At 36.9% G+C, this 24,683-nt stretch overlaps 2 protein-coding genes across 3 annotated transcripts; both read left to right on the plus strand.

Moving 5' to 3' along the window:
* The first annotated feature begins 3,545 nt into the window (after nt 1–3,545).
* On the plus strand, nt 3,546–9,483 carry lemd1 (LEM domain containing 1). 2 transcript variants are annotated; one of them, XM_054609830.1, is made up of 11 exons: nt 3,546–3,873; nt 5,444–5,546; nt 5,752–5,898; nt 6,899–6,963; nt 7,218–7,283; nt 7,388–7,543; nt 7,745–7,823; nt 7,946–8,040; nt 8,190–8,279; nt 8,538–8,611; nt 8,803–9,483. In XM_054609830.1, the coding sequence occupies exons 1-11, from the start codon at nt 3,679–3,681 to the stop codon at nt 9,113–9,115; spliced, it is 1,383 nt and encodes a 460-aa protein (XP_054465805.1). In that variant the 5' UTR covers nt 3,546–3,678; the 3' UTR covers nt 9,116–9,483. The 2 variants fall into 2 exon arrangements, with proteins under 2 accessions (XP_054465805.1, XP_054465806.1); XM_054609831.1 differs by lacking the exon at nt 7,218–7,283 and having other exon boundaries at nt 8,803–9,477.
* Nucleotides 9,484–9,767: 284 nt separating this feature from the next.
* On the plus strand, nt 9,768–14,332 carry pm20d1.2 (peptidase M20 domain containing 1, tandem duplicate 2). Its single transcript, XM_054609545.1, has 13 exons — nt 9,768–10,014; nt 10,150–10,236; nt 11,090–11,325; nt 11,435–11,521; nt 11,623–11,756; nt 11,978–12,097; nt 12,195–12,270; nt 12,368–12,429; nt 12,515–12,593; nt 12,706–12,777; nt 12,869–13,034; nt 13,122–13,221; nt 13,609–14,332. Exons 1-13 carry the CDS (start codon nt 9,795–9,797, stop codon nt 13,736–13,738), a joined length of 1,569 nt encoding a protein of 522 aa, XP_054465520.1. The 5' UTR covers nt 9,768–9,794; the 3' UTR covers nt 13,739–14,332.
* Nucleotides 14,333–24,683: the final 10,351 nt, after the last annotated feature.

Consider the following 24,683-nt stretch of genomic DNA (forward strand, 5'->3'; position numbering starts at 1 on the left):
TGAAGTTCTTTTATGTGTTCCTATAGATAAAATAATGGGGCAACATAATTCACTCCATTGATAGTTTTTATCTGTAGGCCTAACACTTCAAGAAGTTATCACCAAACTCATGAACCGACTGCACCTGGAAAGTCATGGGCCTGTCCTTTGGATTCAGGTATTAATCTGAAAAATAAGTAATCTTTTCATTCATCTTGTTTACTTCTTTATTTTTTCCACGTTCTTTTGTTTAATTTACAGAAAGAAAGAAGTTTTGGTTGATCAGTATTCATCAGGGTTCAAATTAACTGAAAGTGAATTGAAATTCAAGCAAAGATTATTTGTGCTGACCTGTAGAAGTACTCAACTGCATATCGGTCACAATTCAAAAAACAGATCACAAACATTACGTTAAAGATATTACATTTATGACTTCCAAATCCGATTTAGTCATTTTGGCATGATTTAGTGCTAAAACTCACTGTTTAATATTATTAGTGCTCATTTTTGATAAAGGCTAGAGGAAGACACCATGCAACAAGACAAAGATACACTTTGAACTGTATCATCATAGGTACTTTGTGTGCATCTTAGCCAGCTGAGCCATCGCAGCTCTTTTATAAAACCCTTCAAATGTGGCCTCTCGTGGTTCCTACCCCCTCCGTGTGGATTTGTCAAAAGGATTCCAGGGGCATTCAGGCTTCCAACCACAATAACTCTGAATATCTCCTGACTTTGAACTTGGAAGTATCCATATTAGACTTTTTGAATGAAGTCCTAATTCTCTTTGCAAACCACTTTGATTTGAAATGTTTGTCTTATCAGTTAACAGTTTTGTATGCCTTGATGCTACAATCGTAACTTTCAATTTACTGTATGATTTATCTCTTTTGCTTTAATATGTTCAATACTGTAACAGTAAAACATCCCTGTAGACCTACGAAGGAGATCCCAACAGTTCATACATTTTAACAGTGATGAGTTTAAAAGGGCTCGGTGGAGTTTTTTAACAAACAAAAGTATTGTCACTCAGAAAAAAGCACAATGCAACAAAGTTAACCCACTGTAGCATATCTTTGCATGTCAGGTGCTATTTTTATTCATAACAATGGTGTACATCTCACAAAACTGTAGGGGCGCCAAATTGTGAAAATACCAGTTCTTGCATAATGTTGCTTTAAGTAGAAACATTAATCAAAAAAGAGAATCAGATTCCAGGTAGGCCAATTATTTATTTTTTTACCTAACAATAAAACATTATTAACACTCATTCCTTTGGAGGCTCTACTGAAAACCAATGTTTTTGGTCAATCTAAAATTGATACAGTTCAAATTCCCAACAGTAAACAGCACAGCATGCGATCACATCTGCTAAACTCAAAGTCAAATATCACTTCAAAGCAATGTAAACACATGCTGTATTGTCATTTCATGAGCACAAAGACAGCAAAGTCACCTAATTAAATATATGTGAGCTGTTTTGTACGATATGCACCAAAGACAAACATAATAACCCATCTTTGGCCCATGAGATCCATTTTGCTTCATTTGTTTATGTTTCTACTGGCATAGAGTGGTATTCAAGGACTTTTTGCGTCACCTAAAGTAAAACAGGAAGGAACCATTTGCAATAAAAGCTCCCTGTAACACTTTCTATGACACCCATGTCTATTATGTATTATAAACATACTTATAATGCATCATAATCTGTTTATAGCATAATATAATTATAGTTATAAACCATCATTAAGATCCATAGTGCTTTAAATAATAATCACAACAGAATATAAAGAATATATAATGATTTATAAGGTCAACTGTCATGATACTTTACAATTGCTGGTAATAGAATTCACGAAGTTGTAACACATTTAATTTTTTTCATTATGCATCACTGCTATTACGCATAATAATCTGACTTTAATAACCTTACTCAAAATACTCATCGTTTGCAATATGTAAAGAAAAAAAATGTGTTGTGTTTTTCTAGCATACGTTTAATGATATTATTTTTGCTTTACTTTCAGAAAACAATAACAACTTAGAGTATTACATAATCACATTATAAGGCATTATATCAGTGCTAATTTATTATAAAAAACATTATAATATATTAGAAAAATTAAAATTATAGTTCACTGATCCTATGATTATCAAAGCATTATAAATAGTTATGAGTCTTTATAACTTTAATTTCAAAGTACTGTAAGCAGATTATAAAGCATTATAATTATGTTCATAATAGGGCTGTTTTAGACCAAAGATATTCTTGTATGTGGTGCCAACTGTTTCCTTATAAATCAGGGACCTGCTTCAGGATAACAGTACCAGATGTTAGGGGTTGTTGAGTTTTACTTGTATTTTTTGAGAAAGACATCTGGTGAAGGTAACCATGACCCAGGTTTTTAGGGGATTTCACTCATTTTGTACTGACGGGATCTCTGAAGGCACCAGAGGCCTGTTCCAATAAGCAGGTTTACTGAGTTGTACATTGACTGCTGATGATTTTAAGTTTTATAGATAACCAAAGTGATTTTAGAACAGATGCCTACTGTCGGTGTTTGGACGGAAAATAAGTCCCCAATATAACAATTCATTAGCCCCTGCTTTACAGACAATCATCTGAACAAGCATTTTTCCTATTTTTTCTAAATCTGTTCACAGATGTTAGGAAAGGAGCTACTCACCACTTCTACCTGCAGTAGGTGGATATCCATCGTTCCAGTAAAAATGCAGCGACATGCACCAGAGAGAGGACAGCGACACCAACGGCAACCAAAGCCAATTAGTCAAACCTAGAGGTCAAAGGTAAGCGTTTCAATTGCTATGGCTTGACAGGAGGAATTTGCACTGACAATTATACTTTCATAACTTTTAAATGTGGGGTTCCCAATAGGCGTTTTTTTCCACTGAATAAATTTTGATATGTCACTAAAAGGAAGAGCCCAGGTGTAAATAATACAACTTGTTATAATTAATTAATTTGTAATGGCTTACTGGGACCCTAACATAGTAAATAACTAATTGAGTGGACAGAAATATCCCTTTTAAAATTAGTTTTTTGAAATAAACAACCAATCCTTTTTTTTTTTTTTTAATCATAACTGGGATACTCATGTCTATGTAAAAACACTCACTGTTAATTAGTAACACCTGTACTTTTCCAACTATGATAAATCTAAATGTTAACTAAGATTAAAATTAGACTATTTTATTGGACTTGATTTAGTTTGATAAAATTACAACTCCGAATCTCCATATTTTTTTAGTAGCCTAACACTTGCAGCTTTATTTACTACTCATTTACTTCACTATATATATATATATATATATATAGAATATATATAGTAAATAAAATAAAATAAGAATATATATAGTAAATATATATATTTTTTATATATATATATATATATATAAAGTTAATGATCAGGTAATGAAACGATCTCCCTTTAACTTTAAATGTTATGAACTAACTTAACACACTTTTAGCTTAGGGTACTTTTATGTTTACTCAGAAACGGAAATGTTAAATTGCTGTCAATCAAGTCGTCAGTTGCAGCTGTTCTTCTCCGTTCAGCCGGTGTGACTCTCAGGACAGGGACAGCAGGGTTTCTCCAGTAACGTCCACACACCCTACAGGACGTTTTACACAAGTAGAAAGAACAGCCGCTGAAGTTAAACTAACAGTCTTTGTACGCCATGTCGCTGTTTCTGGAGGACCCTTCTCACCTCTCTAAATCCAGACTGAAGTCGGATCTAGTTGCCCACAATGTTGCGCTGCCACCTGCCAAGAGCAAAAGGGAGGTTTATGTGGCGTTGCACTTAAGACACATTAATCAGAAAAACGCAGCGGATTTTTCCAGCGACGAGGAGGATGAAGTACAAGTTGTGGCAGTGAGTTGATCAAGCTGATATATGTCATTTAAGTTTATTTTGCAATCACAACTCCCTGTAACTAAGCATGATGTAATGTCAGGGGTCTACTTTGTGGTGTCAAACTTCTTACTTATTAGACATGTTTAAGAAATGACGCCCCAAAAGTGTAGTTTGGCACTGCAAATATGTTGCCTGGTTAAAAAAAAAAAAAAAAAATACTTGTCAACAATGCTCTCATTAAGTGCAACAGTTTTGTTTGATAAATGGGAGTCGTTGTGCATAGTAGTTATTGGTATGAAGTGAATTGCTGCACAAGTGCATCAGCTGTGGAGGGGTAGAGAGCTGGAGATCCGGGTCACGGCTTCCAAGAAGTCCTCTCAGCGTGCTCGACTATTTGAGGTCCCTGCCCACTGAGCCAGCAGCTGTATAGTTGGTATAGGTTTACATGAGACAGTTCTGCAGTGTGCATGTGCCATTGCAGTCTGGTGCACGTGCTTGCCACACCTGTCACACTCATTTATGTGTGTGCCAAGAAGAGCACCAGCACTTAAAGTCTGGAGGTTGTTTCTGCGCTGTGTCATGGGGAAGAAAGATTGTTTGTCCAGAGTGTGTTTAGTCTACTTTAGACTATTTAATCAACAGTCCTGTGAAGTCAAGATTCACGTTTAGGATCTGTTGCAAGATTTGCACTTCATACCAATGTTGATGTTTAGAGCTGAAATGAATGAATCAATCAATCTATTGTTCAAGACAAATTAATTTGCAACTAGTTTGATATTCAACTAAGCATTTAAGCCCTTTTTTTAAGCTAAACATTTGCTGGTTGCAACTTTTCAAATCCAATTATTTTATGTTGTGTCTACAGTAAGTACAGTAAGTTTGGACACACCTGCTCATTCAATGGTTTTTCTTTATTTCTATTTTTTTCTACATTGTAGATTAATATTGAAGACATCCAAACTATGAAGGAACACATGGAATTATGTGGTAAACAAACAAATGCTCAACAAACCAGAATATGTTTTATATTTTACATTCTTCAAAGTAGTTGAATGAGAAAGTGTGTCCAAACTTTTGACTGGTACTGTATATATAAGTAAGTAAGTCATACATTTTGTTTTATAGGCAAAACAAGCAAAAGATCTTACCATGTGCCCTAGGAAATGTTGATTGAATGCCATTTTTTGACTTTCTTTGACATATCATTTTAATAGTTTAAAGAAAATAATTGGCAGATTAATTGATGGATTTTTTTCAGAAGGAATCATTCAAGTTTTGTTATGAGGAGCTGTGACAAAGATAAGTAGAGCGCAGTTGAACAATAAACCATACGATAGTTATCTCTTAGTCGATATCTGATGGTGCCAGTGTCGACTGATAACATCCTCTTCTGTGGTTGTTTACAATAAGTTTAAATGTGATAAGCAGAAGTTTCATAAAATGCCAAAATTGTGAATGAATATGAGCAGTTTTTATTAACTGCAGCCTCCAGCTTTTTTTTATGCTCTATATCCCACATCTGGAAACTGCTGGCATCCAAGCTGCAGTCTTCGTCGTTCGCTAAATTCAGAAAATTGTGTTTTGCAAGGACAAGGAGGAGGATGCAGAGATGCCCGACCCGAGAGGTTTGACTGATGATGACCTCAAAGCCGCACTGCTCGAACTCGGGGTCAAAGCTGGGCCCATAGTCGGTGAGGGTACTCTTATCACTGTCTTGAAAAAAATCATTTTATTGTAAAAATGGGATTCTTGCCATCAACAATTCAGTTTTGAATTTTAATGAATGTATTAAGACATAATGTTCAGCTTCACTCTATTTTTTAGGTCTGTTTGCCCCTGTCTTAAAAAACGAATTGCTATAGTATTGTTTTTTTTTTTTTTTTTTGTCCATGCTAGCCTCCACCAGAGCCTTGTATGAGAAGAAGCTCAGGAAACTGCTCCAGTCTGATGGACATGTCTGTCAGAATGGAGTACAGCAAGGCGTACTGTACTCTGATAGTGAAGAGGAGGATGACAATAGGGAACAAGAGGACGAAGAGTCAGGTATGACTAGTTCGGATGTTTTGTTTTTATGATTGGTATCGGCAAATACCGTTACCTACTTGTTTGTTTACAAAAAAAATATATATATAATTTGAGAGGTGACTGTGAAGTAGAATTAACTAAAGACCCTCAAGAGGCTTGAAAGTGGCATTACAGTAATGTAATATACACACTTTATATGTATCTATCAATCATTTTAGATGTAGTATAAAACAGAGGTATTCTGTTACACAGAAATAATGGATCACTCGTAGTCATAAGACAAGCAAATATGCACAAAAACATCAAGTAATGGAATAATGATAAAAAAGAATAAAAGCCACAATCATAATAGGACTTCACAATGGTAAGAGAAAGTAAAATATTGGTTGGACCCCGCTTATATAGGTAGTCTATATGGAAAATATTGGTTGTTAAGAAGAAGTGGTTTCAGTGCTGTTTTTAAGCTGCTGTGAAGAGAGAAAACAAGGATTAGGCAGAGAATTCCATATTTTGGATCCTCTGTAGATTGGGAAGTATGGGAATGAGGGGGTTTAAGGAGACAAAGACTTTATGTGGAATTAGTGCTAAATGTATGCAAATGAGTCTTGATAAGAAGGTGGAAATGTTCTTTTTAAGGAACTAAGAACACATTTTAAACTCTGAGGACACCTAATTGAAGGAAAAGAGGCTCGGAGTGATACTGTCGACGTACAGGATTTAGTATTCTCAGTTATGGTTTTTATAGACAGTATATGGACTCATGTTTGGTCTTATGGGTAGTAGCCCAAGCTGTATTACAATGATTAATATATGGATAAACCATTAAAAAATGAAATAACACAATGGCTACTTTGGGGTTTATCAAGGGATGGGTTTTGCATATAATATAATATAATATAATATAATATAATATAATATAATATAATATAATACAATACAATAGTCTTGGCCATTTCAGTGGTCAAGGCCTATTTTTTCTACTGGATTTCTACTTTATTGTTTTCTGTGTCTTGCACAGGTTCCGAAGGAGCAAAAGAAGAAACGGAAGAAAAGTCAGTCCAGGGACAACAAGGGAGCAACCAGGTGAGAACATTTTAGGAAGTTCTTGATATCTTGGGACAAGTGATTTAAACATCCTGTGTTAATAACAAGTATCAATTGGATTGTGAGAAAATTGCCATATACTTTTTCCTGTTCAATAGATTTGCTTGCATTTTTGCATCACCAGCTGTATTGATATAAATCTTCCCTGCAGTGCCACTTAGTGGTTACAGATGGCAACTGTACACTTGTGTTCTAACTGGAACTGTTCATTTTGGGGAGTTTTTTTTCCACAGGTAGAGTTGTGTTTTCAGAATGGTGGTTTTGTTTACCCGCAGTGCTTTTTACCCCAACCAAGGCTGGTGAATACTACATATCATTTGCACAAAATTCTGTAAAATGAATTCTCAGGAGACACTGATGTGTTTTTTTTGTTCCATGTTTGATTTGGGTTGGCCTTTTGTAGCATGCTCACACTTCTAGAAACATGGAACTGAATCCCAAGTGGAATTCAGGGAATGCGATAAAATCAGTGGAGCGGAGTCGGCCTAGCTGCTCACAGATTGCCGTAGGAATTAGTAGAGCATCGTCTGTAGATCAACGCTCGGGATTAGGATCAGGGGTAGGCTGGTCTTATTTCACTTCTCTCATGGAATTTTAAATTCTTTGCATTCCTCACTTAGACTGTAAATGTATTGTGTGTCCTTCTCAAGCCACCTATGGGTTATGTTTTTGTTTTACAGTAATGGTATCTCACATGGTGTTAAGATTGGATGATGAATGATACATGTTTATGTTAACATGATAATACTTATCCTTGCAGGTTCTATCTGGATCAGTTATGCCCAATGGTGGCTCAACTATTTCCTCTCGGACCTTCAGCATCACTGAAATGGTTGAGGAGGAAAGTTAATCTTACATGTTTTTAAAAACCCACAGTTTCGGGAATTTTCTTATTTTCAAGGTTGTGAGTTTTCACTGCTGGAGTGTTCACTCAGTCATGTACATTATCACTTCTAACAACAGATGGAGAGTTCGAGGTCACACTCCATGAGCATAGACACTGAGAGAGATTTGAATGGGTGCAATGTGCAGGCGCATTGGTCGCGGTCCAACGGGGTCAGTAGTGCTCACATTATTCAGTCACACTTTGAGCTCTGGTGGTGGTCAACATTTTGGTGGTGGTCAAAATTGTTGGAGAGGTTCACTGGAGACCTGAGGAAATTCATACAATAGCAATTATAATCTGTTACGTCTCGTTTCCTTAGCTGGACATACCAACACCAAACAAGGACACCATGAAGAACCAGTCCCTGTACTACACTCCCAAGGCATCCACTTATGATTGGGAAATCAAGGCATATACATCATACATTTTTCTGTTTTTGATGGGGGCGTGTGTATTGTCTTCTCCTTTCAAATGTCATTGTTACAATGTGTAACTGAAACTGGAAAATATGCTCTTTTTTTTAAATTTGTAGCAGTATTTTGTCAGATCTCTGGTGATTACATCACAGTTCACCCTTTTCCTTCATTCCTGCCTGACTTGCTGGGCCTCTGTCATATTTCTCTTTTTCACCGGTCCACTTTACAATAGTTTCTGCTTTCTTTTCCAGCTTTCTCAGGAGCCCGTGAAAGATACTTTCAGGGACATGCTTCCAAACACTAACTGCACACCCACAGGGATCTAGTAAGTGCCACACCAACACTATAACAACGTGCCAGCTTTTTTGAAGTTGTTGATAACTTTAAGATTTCACTCGAGTACAACAAATTTGAATTGCTGGTTGGTAAAACATGGACATCTTGCAAAGTAGCACATACTGTAATACAGGAGTGTTGTGATTGGGCTATAAGCACATAAACTCTGTTGTATTTCAGTGCCACTCGTCGGAGACCCATCAAGGGTGCAGCAGGGAGACCTGTCCATTACACGCACCCAGACACTCCTGCCAGTCCCACGACCCTGGAGAGACAAGAGGTCGAGCGCCGCCTTGTGCCCGTCCAGATACAGATTTTGGTCTTCATCATTGTGGTGTGCCTCTTGTACCTCATTTATGTTTGTGTTGAGGACAACTCATTTGGTACATTTGTGGGCTTACTGGACGGACTTAACCAGGGGTTAGATAGTGAGAAGGAGCTTTCACTTCAGGCTGAGACACAGGACGCACCAGCGCTCTCTGGACTGGAGTAACTCTGGGTTCTTTAAACCTCCATATTGACTTACAGCTGTGAGGGGTTTTTTTTTGTCGATGCAAGCCATAATCACCCTGTCCTGGGATATCTTCATGGAGCACATATTGCTTTACTACTGACTGAGTGTGTGTTTATGGGAGCAAACCTCAAAGTCTAGTTTTACAAATTTGCATGTTATGCTTATGGGTGTTTCATCCAAATGCTCTCGTCTTGCATTGTTGAAACAATTTCTAAAACACAAAAATTAAGCTGATACTTTAAAAGATATATCTCAAGTGTATAAACAATAATGATAATGCTGTATGTCTTTTATATATCCTCACCAATCTGTGAGATTGGTTGTCTTTTCAATTAATTAATACCACTGTAATTATGTGATGTCAGTATGTATGTTTTTTTTTAAATATTACAATAAAGAATGTGTTGCGTCATACTTTTGTTTGTGCAACTGTTTATTCTAACTTAACTAAAACAAACAAAAAAAAAGGGATTCATGCAGATGTACAAATCAGCAGGGATCTTTCGCATAGTAAAATCCACTTTTAATAAATGTCATGAAGAAGAATACAAGCGCAATTTATATTGGAGCCAGCAGGTGGCTCTCATACAACAAACCCAGACTAATTCACGCTTCATTCTGCACACAGTCACAGTCAACGAGTTCCGCTGTCACAACAATGACAGACTCAGGGCCAAAGTTAAAAATATTCAAGTTTTTAAAGATTATAACAGGCAGTTTGCTCATTACAGTCCTGCTGTTATTCACCATAGCATCTATCAGGACGCTCTCACTGGACGTAAATGTCGGACTTCAACTCGCAGATTGGGAAAAGACGAATAACATCTCGCTTGTCATAGGCCACCACCAGCGAGAGGAGCTCCTCGCGCATTTTAAAGGTCATTTTCCGCATGCAAGTCGGTGCATTTTAAATGTTTGTTGCACTGTGTGGTTAGAAGCTGCAAAAAAAATAAAAATAAAAAAAAAGGCCACCGACGATAATGAGCGTTAATCTCTTGTTTCTATTCGTCCAGAGGCGATCCGGATCCCCACGGTGTCCTTTTCGGAGGAGGAGAGCAACACCACCGCGCTGCATGAATTTGGCAAGTTCCTCCGAAGAGGTAACGTTCATTGTTCACGCAGACTATTGTCATGTGTCTCTATTAGTTATAACGTGAGCCAAAACGTCAGCTACGTCAATACCGCAGATGTGACCTCACAGTTACGTTAGTGGCGTGCTTTTACCTGACTCCACTGTCAATTGTTTCACTCTCATGACTGGTATTTTGTTTATATCACACAATAAGGCCCAATTCATGCCATACAATTATTTAAGGAGTGTATCAGTGTGTCAGCAGCCTTGTTAACAGCAAACCTTACAGTATTTTTTTTTTTATGTGACATAATATATATGTTTTCACATTCAACTTTTCATTGTATCCATTTATATTAAGAATGACTCAGTCAATTCATTATTTATCATATAATACCTGCCTATTAGTGTTCAGTATTTTTTTGTTTATCGACTAATTGATTAATCAACTGATTTCAGCTTTACTTATCGTCAGACACAATAAGTCAGACACGTAAAAATGGCTATTTAGAAGAATTTAAAGGGGTACTTTCGCAATTTTCTGTCTGCTTTTTGTGGGTTCACAGCAGACAAATAAAAAAAAATGGTGGTCGATATTGAAGCTACAGAGGCGGCCATATCATGACTTTTATTCCCTTGTATGGGTTAAGCTCTAAAGACCCTGTTTCCTACATTTGCCATAATGTAAGGAAAACCATCTTTCAGCCCTCATGCCACACATGCCCAATCACTTTCTTTGGGTTATCTTTGCAGACTCTTGCACACCTGTAGAGTTACACGTGAAGTTATACACCTTTCTTATAGGCTGAGTATTAAACTGACCTTATTTTGTAAATAGATGGCCTTCACCCTTTAAGCTTGTACTCTTCTTCCTTTGCCAGCCTTCCCGACAGTTTTCTCTTCAAGCTTGGTTCGTCATGAATTGGTGGCCAACTACAGCCACCTGTTTTGGGTGCAAGGATCACAGTCGGACCTGGTGCCGTACATGCTGCTGGCCCACATAGATGTAGTACCTGCCTCAGAATCGGATGGCTGGGAGGCCCCACCATTTTCTGCCAAGGAGATAGATGGCTTCATCTATGGTAGAGGGACCATAGATGACAAGGGCCCTTTAATGGTGGGAGAATAAGTAATATTTTGTATGACCTTGCTATTACGGAGACAAATTGAATTATTTACTTTTCATGCGGCAACAAGACTAATCCAAAATTCTTTATTTCTTCCAGGGAATTCTGCAGGCACTGGAGTACTTACTGATAAAAGGCTATGCTCCACGCAGAGGATTTTACATTGGTCTAGGTCATGATGAAGAAGTACTTAAGATATTCATCAAACAATTACTCTTTGAAATTGTGAACTTAGATAAGATTTAAACTATTATCAATGTCTGTGTCCTTTTCTTCTTTTTTTAAAGGTCAGTGGTTACAAGGGGGCAATGAACATAGTGTCTATACTGAAGCAGCGTGGTGTGCAGCTATCGTTTGTCCTGGATGAGGGCCTGGCTGTACTTGATGGTGTCATCAGTGGTCTTGAAGGACCTGCTGCACTGTGAGGACCTGTTATGCTGTTGTGTAAAACATGATATTTAGTTGGCAGAATTTACATGTTAAAAGCAAAAAATCTGACCGAGCCTGATATCACAACAAACTCATGAGCACAGCATAAAATTGCATGCCTCTATTAAATTGTCCAAAAAATAATATAGGTGATTAACAGTTATAATTTCTGTGCGTAAATTCCTTGTGTTTTGTGTTGTACTTGTTTTGTAGAATTGGGATAAGTGAAAAGGGTTCGGCGACTGTAAAGCTCAGTGTGTTTATGGCCCCTGGTCACTCCTCAATGCCTCCCAGTGAGACCAGCATTGGGATCTTGGCTGCAGCAGTCAAAAGGTGAGAGGTACATGTTCTTTACATTCCACATTTTGTATCACTCTTCAAACAATAAGACACAATCTAATATTTTAATTGTGTCATGCTATTGCCTTAGACTAGAGGATAACCCTATGCCAAGATTATTTGGTCATGGGCCTGAACATGGAACATTTGAGCATCTGGCCCACAAGGTAAGAGGAACCAGCTACTTGTCCGTCACTGTCATCACTCTTAATAGCATATTAGATATTTTCTCTTGTTACGCAGTAACTCGTTCTGTGTTTTCAGTTCGGATTCCCAATGAAGTTCATAATGTCAAATTTGTGGCTGTTTGCCCCACTCTTAGGCAGGTAGTTACATCATAAAATTTATTTACATTGTTTTCTTTTGATTGTGTCCCTTGGAATAAATAATCTTGCATGTTTTATGTTACAGGGTACTTGAAAGAAAACCAGACACAAATGCTTTTGTAAGGACAACCACAGCAGTCACCATGTTTAATGCAGGAGTTAAGGTACAGTTCTTAGTTCTGGAACAGAGTATGATCCACAGGAATTGATTGTGAATTAGATTGCAAGCCTTTCAGTTTTCCTTATCACAAACCCAAATTCTTTCCCACCATGTAGGTGAATATCATCCCATCCCTTGCTGAAGCTTATGTGAATTTACGAATCCACTCAACTCAGTCCCTACAAGAGGTAGTCAGAAGTTTGATTCTCCTTTTTGAGAATTCCTCGTGTCTCTTAATTTCTATTTTGTGTTGAGTAAGTTGTTTGTTGTCACATCTAGGTCCTGGACCTAATCCAGTCAACAGTGCGGGACCAACGAGTGAAGATAGAGCTTGTTAATGGATTTGACCCCTTGCCTGTGAGCTCCATGGATGAGAAGTCCTTTGGCTTCCAGATCATTAAGAAAACTGTGTTGGACATGTTTCCAACAGTTACAGTTGCTCCAGGTAGAATCCAGACGGATGCAATTGTATAAAAATGTGGTTGGTAAGGTCAAAATATTCAATAATTTGATACAATGTTTGTGTGTTCAGGTATCTGTATTGGGAACACAGACAGTCGTCATTTCAAAGAACTGACGAATGATATTTATCGCTTCAGCCCTCTCTGGTTTAAACCAGGTGATGCTCAAAGGTAAGATTCTAAATTGTCTAATACTGGTTAAAAATAGTCTTTACAATCCCTGCTGCAGTAAGTATAATAAACCGCTTGACCAGAGTAATATCTGGCAAATAAGAAGGCAACTTGAACAAAAGAGCTGTCTGATCATTTGGTTACATGATTATGTCACAAACTTGTGATGCAATTGTGTTACCTACTTGTACTGTTCAGACTTAAAGTCTTGGTTGAACAACTATAATATTAATAAGAGTTTTTATGTATGGAACCAACCTTTAGCCCAGTTTGCTTCTCCGCTTTGGTGATTAAAAAGCTATCTTGCAACAACAGAACAAGGAAATTATATGAAAGACACACATTTTCTCCTCTTTAGATACCATAAGTTGTTTTTCTTTTTCTTAGATTCCATGGCATCAATGAACGGATTTCGAAAAAGAACTACGAGGAACTTGTAGTATTTTACTTCAGTCTGATTCAAAACTGTGACATTCAGAAGCTCCCTGAGCCTCACAGCTCTGTCCACGAACTCTAAAGAAGATACAGTATGGGTAAAATGCAATCCAAAAGTCTGTGTTATTCCTAGACTGAATCATTTCCACAGCATCAAATGGGACCTTGACTTAAATGATGTGACTCTGCCTTTTAGAGCCAGACGGTACAATTTTCATAGCTTTACATTAAACAACTCGTTTGGATCTTGTTTGATGACATACAGTATTGACCTTGTTCTGATAAGATGATCTCAGGAGAACTATGTAGAGCTCTTCTGCATTTGTGATTGTGTGAACGATTTTGCGATAGTGTTTAATCTTTTTCAAAATTTTAAGTCATGATGGTTAAATTTAATGAAATAACGAATACATTGTTTTTGTTGAGCTGCTAATTACATTGTTGCACTTGAAATTATAACGGTACATATAACATAAATTAAGTTAATGCATATGTTTTGGCTGCTATAACAGAAAATATAAAAAGATGCTTCTTTGTCTCGAAATGCTGAATGGTAATGTTTATTTCCTCCTAGTGATTAAGAACAGAGGTTTTTTAATTTTATACTATCACTGACTCACTCATTTAAAATGAATTAGTATTTATAAAGGCAAGTTGAATTTGCACACAATTTTGAAAGGCATTGTTTAAAATTACAACAAATTACATTGAATGATGTGCTCGTTGTAATGTGATATTTTATTTAATTCGTGACATATCACACCAAAACACTTCCAAAATCACAATTTCCCAAAAATGTATGAAAAAAAAAAAGAAGCTATTTTCCAATCCAGGCTTGTGGGTGACATTCAACTACACTTTAGTACAATTAACATAACAAAGAGCTTGACAATAGAGGAATGCAAACATAGAAGACAGAGCTTTTTCTCTAAGCAGGGAAGAATTAATAGAGATGATAGACAATAGCTTTTAGTAATAAATATTTATGTTAAGAATTATTTATTACCTCTCATGTAAAGTAATATTAGTGAAGCATGCTCATTTTAGGCCAGTTACAGCATTTGAAATATTAGTAGACTAATGTAGGGGAGCAGTTTTGGACATGCGTAATGTTATTGAAGCAATTGTAAAAAGAGTGTAATGGCCATTGGTCTAGCAAAGGCGTCAACCCTCCGGGATTGAAAAGTGAACCCAGTGTGGAAGTGCCTTAAACTTGCATTATTTGTAATAGCCAGCAGGGGGCAACTCCTCTGGTTGCAAAAAGAGCTCTGATTGTGTAAAAGTCTATGAGAAAATGACCTTAATTCTCACTTGATTTATTATCTCAGTAAACATCAGTTTATGGTCTGAGTCACTAGTTTCAGGTCTTCTTCAAAATAGCATGATGGTCACTTAGTAAATTACTTTCCTTTTCAGAGTAATTTAGATTATAAAGCAGGGTATGCTTAAGGGCGTGGCTACAGTGTGATTGACAGCTCGCTACCACAGCATTATCTGGTCTTAAAGTTCTACCAGTTTTGTCATACAGCTTTAACCCTTTTCAGTTCACATTAGTTAATCGTGACTTTTTAGATCGCCTGAAAATGTCTCACAGTTTTCAGTTTTACGTAGCTACACCCTCTCCAAGCCAAGATGCCGACGGCCAAAATGCCAAACTCAAGGCTATAAAAAGGGCATTTCACAAACCATTTGGTGACATCACCGTTACAACGTCCCCTTCTTATATGCAGTCTATGGTCCAGCATCAGGTTTAAATCATTGGATTATAAATTTAGATGCAGCAGTGTTTTCTTCACTTTAATGTATCAGCTGGTAATGTTGGAGCTAATTTGAACTACTTCATATGCTTAATAGTTGAGCTATATACTACACAATGATACATTATAATGCATTAGTTGATTTATATTTTGTATTAGGAATCTGAAACTGCAAAGTTGCCTAACTTGTAACTTATATTATCAAATAAATGTAGTGAAGTTAAAAGTACAATATTTCCCCTCTGGGGAACTTGAAGTTTAAAGTTCAACATGTTCTCTAAAGGGATAGACTGAATGACGACAACAAAGAAATTATATAGGCCAGACAGTCTTTTATATTTCAAATCCAATCAGATAATTCCCACTGAAAAATGTGAGCAATTTAACACATTGTTCATTTACCAAATTATTGACAGAAAGTTCTAGAAACTTGTAGTATTTTATGAATTCAACATTATTAACTTATACATTTAGTATATAAATATATGCAACATTTGTGTCATTATGGAGGACAAATCTCCCAATAGCTAAATTAAACCAATGTGAACAAACCCATTTAATAGTGTTAGATACACATATAATAACATAGATATGCAAAGAAAACACATACTGTAGTTTATGTAAAAGCCATATAATTAAGTAAGTAATTATGGCATTTGAGAAATAAGAACATACACACAAGACTGATTTAGATACACCTTCAATTAAGACACCAACTGTAAATACACAGTACAAGTTGTATTCATGAATCAAACAAAGTAAATAATAAAAAGCAAGCATAACAATTAGAAAGCATTTCTTTTACATTTATATCAACAGTGAAGATTCAGAAGAAATTGTAGTAACAAAGTAACAGCTTTTGACAATACCCCCCATTTGTTATTGAGGAAAATAAGACCACTTACGCAGGTGGGAAATTACACGCACCGATTGTATCATCAAAGACCAAATTACCTGAGCATTTTCTTATGAAAAAGCTCTCACCATCACATTGGTAAAATTGTGTTGGGTCAGCTGGATCAGCGAAGTGCCCATATGTATTTCCGACACAAGGGTTTCCAGAACATACTCTAGGCTGGGTGGTGGTTGTTGTTGTGGTAGTAGTGGGCATGATTGTAGTTGTGGTTGTTGTAGGGAAGTTACACACTTTGACCGTATCATCAAAGACCAAATTACCTGAGCATTTTCTTATGAAAAAGTTCTCACCATCACATTGGTAAAATTGTGTTGGGTCAGCTGGATCAGCGAAGTGCCCATATGTTTTTCCGACACAAGGGTTTCCAGAAGATAATCCAGACTTGGTAGTTGTGGTTGTTGTGGTAGTGGGCATGATTGTAGTTGTAGATGTTGTAGGGAAGTTACACACTTTGACCGTATCATCAAAGACCAAATTACCTGGGCATTTCTTTATGAAAATCCTCTCACCATCACATTGGTAAAATTGTGTTGGGTCAGCTGGATCAGCGAAGTGCCCATATGTATTTCCGACACAAGGGTTTCCAGACTCCAGGCAAGGAAAACCTAAAAGAATAAGATTAGATAAAATAAAATTCATTATTATTTATCTACTAATAAGACCAATGCTTATGATTAATGCATGTTATATAGTTACCATCGCTGGCGATGATCAAACAGAGACCTTCAAAGAGAAAAACTTGTTAGTATTTTGTTAAAAATCAATCTTAACAGGTCAGTTCATCCAAATTACAGAATAAAATTAAAAGATCTCAAGGTTTTCTCACTCACTTCTACTAGTCTCTAGTATAACACTAAAGTTGGGATTTATTTGTCTGAGTTAATTAGATATTACTTAATTAGAGTTTTTCAGCCAGCACAATACAAAGGAGGTGAAGGGAATTTCGTTTCAAATTTAAAAATATTCAACAGCAATGTTTATTCTGGATAATTGAAATGTGTGTGTTGAGTGGATAATCCAGAGTAACTATTTTTGGAAGGAGTTTCTAGTGGATTTTCAAAATGCTTTTTTTTCAGCGGCACCACAAACCAAATTCCATTCATTCTCCTAATAGTTTGTGGGACAGAAACATTGATAAAGAAAACAAAAAGTGTCTGCATAGCTAGATACCACTGGATGTAAGTGAGAAAATGTGCTTTTGTTATTTGGGGGTAGTAACCCTTTATGGAAACAATAATTTGACAAGTGTGCCTTACCTGTGATTAGAGTGAGCTTGCACATGTTGTCACTATGAAGATAAGCAGAAGAAATAGACAAATATGTTTAATATGCAGGATCCCAGAATGTGTTTCCCCATAGATATAAACCACTATGTCTGCCGCACTGTCCGGCTGATTGCTCTGCATTGCACTCAAATGGCGGCTATTGTCGTCCTGACCCAAGACGTTGGTGTAGAAGAATAACGCCCACACGCGATTCTCTCCCAGGTTATCCTTTTAGCTCTGTCAGCACTGTTGCGTTTTTCTGCTTTCACACTGTTAGCACCGTGAGCTGCTAGCTGCCGGCTTGGCCACCATGTTGAGAGCCATGTGGCAGCTACCCCTTAATTTTATGCTCTGAATTTGGAATTTAGCACCTTTGAATTTTTGCCTGTTACATATCAAGTCTTAAAAGTATTCTAGATCAGTACCCAAACCATTTGTTTTCCTAAGTTAAGTTCTTTCTTCAATATGATGTAGATCTGCTGATAAGTTTTACTAGCAGTCAAGAGTTATGACTCAGAAAGTGATATGGATTAAAATTAGACTGTAACAGACTGATCAATAATTATTAATTTGATTTGCTATTCAACCTGCCTTATTGACTTAATACTGTGTGTTTTCGCCTTTTAATGAGAAACATTTTTTTGCGATAGAAAGTGTAGTTAAATTAAATTTCAGCATATCACTGGAGATTTCAAATTGCAAGTTTAGCCTCGGTCTCATTAAAGTCTCTCATGATTATGTGATAATCATGATTACAATAATGTTGTTTTGATATGTTTATCCAACACCAGTGAGGCTGTTGTAAACCATGTACAATTATGTCACAGGTCAAGCTTTTTGAACATCTGACATAAGTTACTTTTATTTATAATCTAACTTTAATTTACAAAATGAACATCCGGGTAAATCCGGGCACACATGAGAGTTTAAAAACAGGTGTCTAGTATTCATGATGGTGAAATTCACATTTTTCAGACACAGTTTGCGTTTCCTAACCCCCAACAAAGAGAAGCCAAGCAAAAATATCTGTAAGAGGCTACAAAATGTTCAGAGTATTTTAGCAGTTTAAAGACACTCGTCACTGTCATATTGTGTACATTTTGACACCTGTGGCAAAAATCAGAAGTGAAACATCAACAGGACCACACAACATAGCATTTAGTTTCATTGAACACACAAATTCAAAATGGCATGCTGCAGCAATTAGTTAAAATGTAGTTTGTTAAAATCAGAGTAAAATAGATACTTACAAATATAATGAACATATACTGTCTCTCTACTGTAAATGAAAACTGGCAGATCTATAAATGACCTGAAAAATAGGACAAATAACACAAATCAGACACACAACATAGATGGTGAAGTGCATCAGACACACAACATAGCATTGAGTTTCATTGGGAACATAGAATCAATATTGCTGCACTGGATTCAGGAGTCAACTTTGACATTTTAATATTCAATTTAAAGTTTTGAGACTGTAGCATGTTGAGACCTGGATATTGTTGCCTCAACATTAGGTTTCTATCGTCCCTTGTGACAGCTATTGATTTGCATCGTCTTCAAGAATGGTCAGTTTTATATTCTCTGCTGTGTCCATAAGCCACCACACAAACCTAGCTGCGGGCAGTTAGTGGGTTCACTTAAAGGTATTGGAACAATTATTTGGATGCATGTCGCACACAGCTGTGTTTTTGCATTTAAGTTATAGCCAACAACCGTTGATGTTGTCAGCACCCACCCAAGACATTTAAGAGATATTCTCCAAGAGTATTAACCCAAATAAGCACTCAAGTTGTGATCATTCCTAATACCACAAGTTTCAGCAGGTGATGTGTTTTGTGAAGAAAATGTTGCATAGAAGGATAGTTATTACTCCTAATATTTTAAGATCTGCTTTAGCAATGTTGATTTGAAAGGAGTGAGGCTGGAAAACACAACTGTTCTATCAAATATTCAATCCATAGCACCTATTTCGGAAATATTCCTTTTTTTTCTGGAGCCATGATATGTTCACCTTGCCTTATCGGGTAATACAACACACAACCAAAACTTGAAATACAACAAACAGCTATTGAATGTCAAAAGTACAGGTACGAAGTGTGTAAGACATAAGTAATAACCTTAGTTCCAACTAAATTAAAAAGGAAAAAGTCTGCACAGTGTCTGCTGGTTCAAACCTTCTCCCTAAAATGTAATTAGTTTAGCTACTTTGAGCTATGGAGAAAGTACAGTAGTATACATACAGAAACAACAAAACAATTATTGAAAATGTGGTTTGTTAAAATCAGAATAAAATAAATACTTACAAATATGATTGTGAAAGAAGCAGATACTGTCTCTCTTCTGTGACGGATGACTGGCAGATGTCTGTCTTCACTCTTTTAAGGAAGACAGCTAAAAGGGTTAGGCAATTAACTAGGGCGGGGATCATTACTGCAGTGTTCCAATGTGCTAAGCAATTGTACACTAATGGAATCTGGAACAGCAGAACAAAGTCACCTCATGCCAGGCCCTTTACATCATACTCAAATTTCTTTCTGTTAAGGACGGTTCTGGAAATTAGCCAAAACAATGAGAAAATATTTTATCAAAATCTTTAGTTTTCATATTGAACTTTTCAGCTAGCAAAAAAAACTATGCATTTATGGAACGATCAAACCTTTACAACCAAATAGCAAATACTTTTGTATCAAAGTTTGGTTGTACATGTTAAATTGGGAATGTCTGTCAATATACAACCCCCAAATTATTCATGTTATTTTATTCATACTATTCACATACTATGAACAAAAAGCTTGTACTGTGTTTTACAATTGTTGTCCTGTTTTACCTTATGTTTTGTCCAGGCTGAGATCTAAAACAGTTGGCTGTGTATGTTCTTGTCCCTTTTTTCACTGCCATCATTTATTTTGACATGCCTCAAAAGTCTGAAAAGATCAGTTGCAACCTAAAGGATCATTTTGTAATTGTTTGTGTATCCAAAACCCTAATGTATGGGTGTGTTCTCAAAATGATTTACATTCTCATTTTCAAGAAGTGGTGGAGTTTCGGTTGTGACATGATTGTTTTGGTAATGACAAAAGGGTACATTTAAGGATAAAAATCACAGTTATAAACAAGAACTATGAATATGTGTGAACTGAATGTCATCTACTCCTCTGTACTACAACTGGCACTGTACATTTGTTGTAAATACAGTAAAAAACAATATTCATGATGCAATTTGTGGAAGTACTAGTACTCACCTGGGGCCAGTTTCAAAGTACTAGGAGGCCGTTTTGAGCAGAATTGCAGATAGAGCCATGAAGGAATTTATTTTATGTGACGGCAAAATCTGACATCATTTGGACACCATCTACCATCGCAACTTTTAGTAACTACAGGGGTGGACCCATTACCGAGTCCTTTGGGAAAAGGTCCATGTCAGAAAGACCCTTCTTTTTTTCCAACACACGTGCACCAAATAAAGGAAAAATACAAGTATGCAAGCTATAAAGAGTTATACAATTGACAAACATACAAAGTTTGGGGAAATTACACATTTATTTCAATATGTTTCAAACTGACTGAATTGGATTAAAAAGCCCAGTTGTTTTTCTGGCATGATCAGACAAAAGGCTGTTTTTGACATATAGTTCCTGGGCATTTGGTAATATACTGCCTGTCATCAAAAGATATGTTTAAAGCAACGTCATGATGTGACGTAAGGTATGTCAAATTAATTGTTAGTAATTGTTAAAGTAGTCACAATACATGCATAAAGCAAGACTTGAATCAGTAGGGATGAGAACAGGACCACTGTCATATAATGAATGTCTAATTACACACAGGTTTACAATTCACAAACAAGAACACACCCACACAAAAAGGTAGCTTCAATGCCAAGGAAGGCGCAGTATCACCAAATGTTCTGACACAATGTTATAAATAACCAAGCAAATAGCACACACACCCAATTGGGTTACCTACCACCTTGTTACTACTCTCTATTGACAAACAGTACTGAACTGTGTATGTACAGTGGTCATTGGCTGGAATGTAATGCAGTTGCTGCTTTTCTACTGTATCCTCCTCTTATAAACTGGTGTGATTATACAGTGAATCACAAAGCAACTGGAGAAAAGGAACACACCTGATTCTCAAAGTAAGAAAAACTTTCACTGCATTTGTATTTTTTGGCCATGCCATCAGCTTGGTACATCGGATGGCAATGTTGGTCAGTAAGTGTGTCTTTCGGTTGATCTACCCCTTTGATCCTGACTGCAACACAGTATGCCAATATCTACTAGATCCATATTCAAGTCCCCTTTAGTTTGAATGGCAATAATGTATGGTAGGTGATCCCTTACATTTTCATCTAGCTCCAATATTAGGTTATCAACCAATTTAATCCATCAATTGTTTGACTTTGTCAAATACTTTGGTGTAGGCCTGGATTGATTTTCATCAGCCTCAGCTGTAATACTTATTAGCAATGATGTATGCATGCTTAAATGCTAAACTAAAATGATGTCTCTAAAATTGTTAGCTTGTTAGCATTGTCAAATGTGCGGCTGTGCCTCAGCACAGCCTCACACAGACATTAGAATTGCTGTAGACTCTTATAAGGATTTTTGCTAAAAATGTTCAGCTCTTTTATTTGTGCTTAACAATCAAATAGCATTTTCCTGTTACCAAAGACTGACTGATATCTGTCTGTGCTGTTTGGAAGTGGTTTGAGAGCTGTAAAATCCCAGTCATTCCCCAAAACAAGGGAAAATACTCACATAAATATCTGGAGGAGCAATCATCTTTAAATTGACAAAAAACATTATCATTACAAACATTATCGTCATTATCAATGTTACACATACATAAAAATTGAAAAACAAAATTGAAGTATACAGTTACAGTATATAATACACTATTATTACATTAGCCTATATATTACAGTGACTCAGGCCTTGTTACTGTGTACTACTCTTCAGACCTGCTGGTTGTGTGTGCTGGCTCATCTTCTGTGAGCAAGTATTGTTTAAGTTTGTCGGTGGAGCAAACTGAGTGAGCGGAAAACATTTTATAACAACATAGTGCTGTTACTGGGATCTAAGAATGGCAGTATTGCTGCTGACTTTCGTCTCCCTTGTTAATGAGTTAACTCGGTTAGCTTCCCCAGACAAAGACACACTGCTGGCTTTTCTGGGTCACTTATTGTCAATTCTGATTCTCAGTTAATTACAGTAATGCACATGTCCCTAGTAAATCAGAGAACACACCCATACATTAGGGTTGGATACACAAACAATTACAAAGATATGCAACAACCGTATCAGTAAGGCATATCAAAATAAATGATGGCAGTGAAAAAAACAAGAACATACACAGCCAATTGTTTTAGATACGCCTACAATTATAAGGTAGCAACAGGACAACAATTGTAAAGACACAGTGCAAGCTGTTCATAGTATGTGTAGTATGAATAAAATAAAATGAATAATATTGTATATTGACAGACATTGCCACATTTAACATGTACAACCAAACTGATACAAGTATAGAATTGCGTAAAGGTTTGATCGTTCCATAAATGCATAGTTTTGTGGTTTGCTAGCTGAAAAGAGGAGGTAGGAAAAGAGATTGATACTATTTTCTCATTGTTTTGGCAATCCAGTGGGCATAGAGAGCTTATGAAAATCCCTCTGAAAATATAAGTGCTCTCATTTGATCCATACATTTATTTAACTAAGTGTAAATAAGTGAGGCCTGAAAATTAAGCATATCCATTATTAGGCATTTTTCTACATATAATTGAACAGTGAAAAATCATAAGAAATTGCTTAATAGCTTTTGACAATACCCCTCATTTGTTAATATTAATGAACCTTTTGGACAGTGAAATGATTAATTTTAATTCCTGACAGCACTTGCATTGTTTTTTGAAGACCGTATTTGGTGGGCACCTTCCGATGGATATCGGAACAGTGCAGTTGTAAAAAGAAGATGGGTTATAAGGGACGGCAAATAGCCCACTGCTCCCTCCGTTACAAAAGTTTCCATTATTTGGGTTAATTTCAGTAGTGGGCGCCAGAATAGTTGTTGTAGGAGTTGTGGTTGTGGTAGGGGGCATTGTTGTGGTTGTGGTAGGGGAAGTTGTGGTTGTGGTAGCGGCAGCTGTTGTGGTAGAGGGCATTGTTGTGGTTGTGGTAGGTATAGTTGTTGTGGTAGTGGGCATTGTTGTAGTTGGGGGAGTTGTAGTGGTAGGGGAAGTTGTGGTAAAGGGAGTACTTGTGGTAGGAGGTGTTGTTGTGGGCGGTGTGGTTGTTGTAGAGGGAGTTTTTATGGTAGTTGGAGAGGTAGTTGTGGTAGTGGGCATTGTTGTTGTGGTAGGGGGAGAGGGAGTTGTGGTAGTAGCTGTTGTTGTGGTTGTGGTCTTGCTATGGGGCATTATTGTGATCGTGGTCAGGAGAATTGTTGGTATAGTAGGAGTTGTTGTAATAGTGGTAGGGGGAGTTGATGTAGTTTGCGTAGCTGTGGTTGTTAGACGGGAAGTTGTTGTGGTCATGGTAGGGGGAGTGGTCACGTTAGTGATCATTGTTTTGGTCATGGTAGGGGGAGTTGTTGTGGGTGTGTTGGTGGAAGTTGTAGTAGTTGTGGTATTTGTTTTGATCGTGGTAGGGATAGTTGTTGTGGTAATGGGCATTGTTGTGGTAGGGGGAGTTGTGGTCTCACTAGTGGGGAGTGTTGTTGTATGGAAAGTATTGGTCGTGGGAGTTGTGGTCGTTGTATGGGAAGTATTTGCGGTAGTGGGCATTTTAGTGGTCATGGTAAGGATAGTTGTTGAGGTAGTGGGCACTGTTCTGGTTATGTTAGAGGGACCTGTGGTTGTAAGAGGGGGAGTTTCTGTGGTAATGGGAGTTGTGGACATAGTAGCAGGAGTTGGGGTAGTCAGCGTTGTAAGTGTGGCACCCTGGACATTTTAATGGCTACAATTATTTGCAGGATTGTTAATGTATTAGTGTGTGTTATTAACTTGTCCCCCCACACCATTATTTTCTGGTTATTATAATTTAAAACGCTTTGTGTTACTTCTAAACTAACCTGCTTTCA

Source organism: Anoplopoma fimbria, chromosome 12 (genome assembly GCF_027596085.1).
Source record: "Anoplopoma fimbria isolate UVic2021 breed Golden Eagle Sablefish chromosome 12, Afim_UVic_2022, whole genome shotgun sequence".
NCBI lineage: Eukaryota > Metazoa > Chordata > Actinopteri > Perciformes > Anoplopomatidae > Anoplopoma > Anoplopoma fimbria.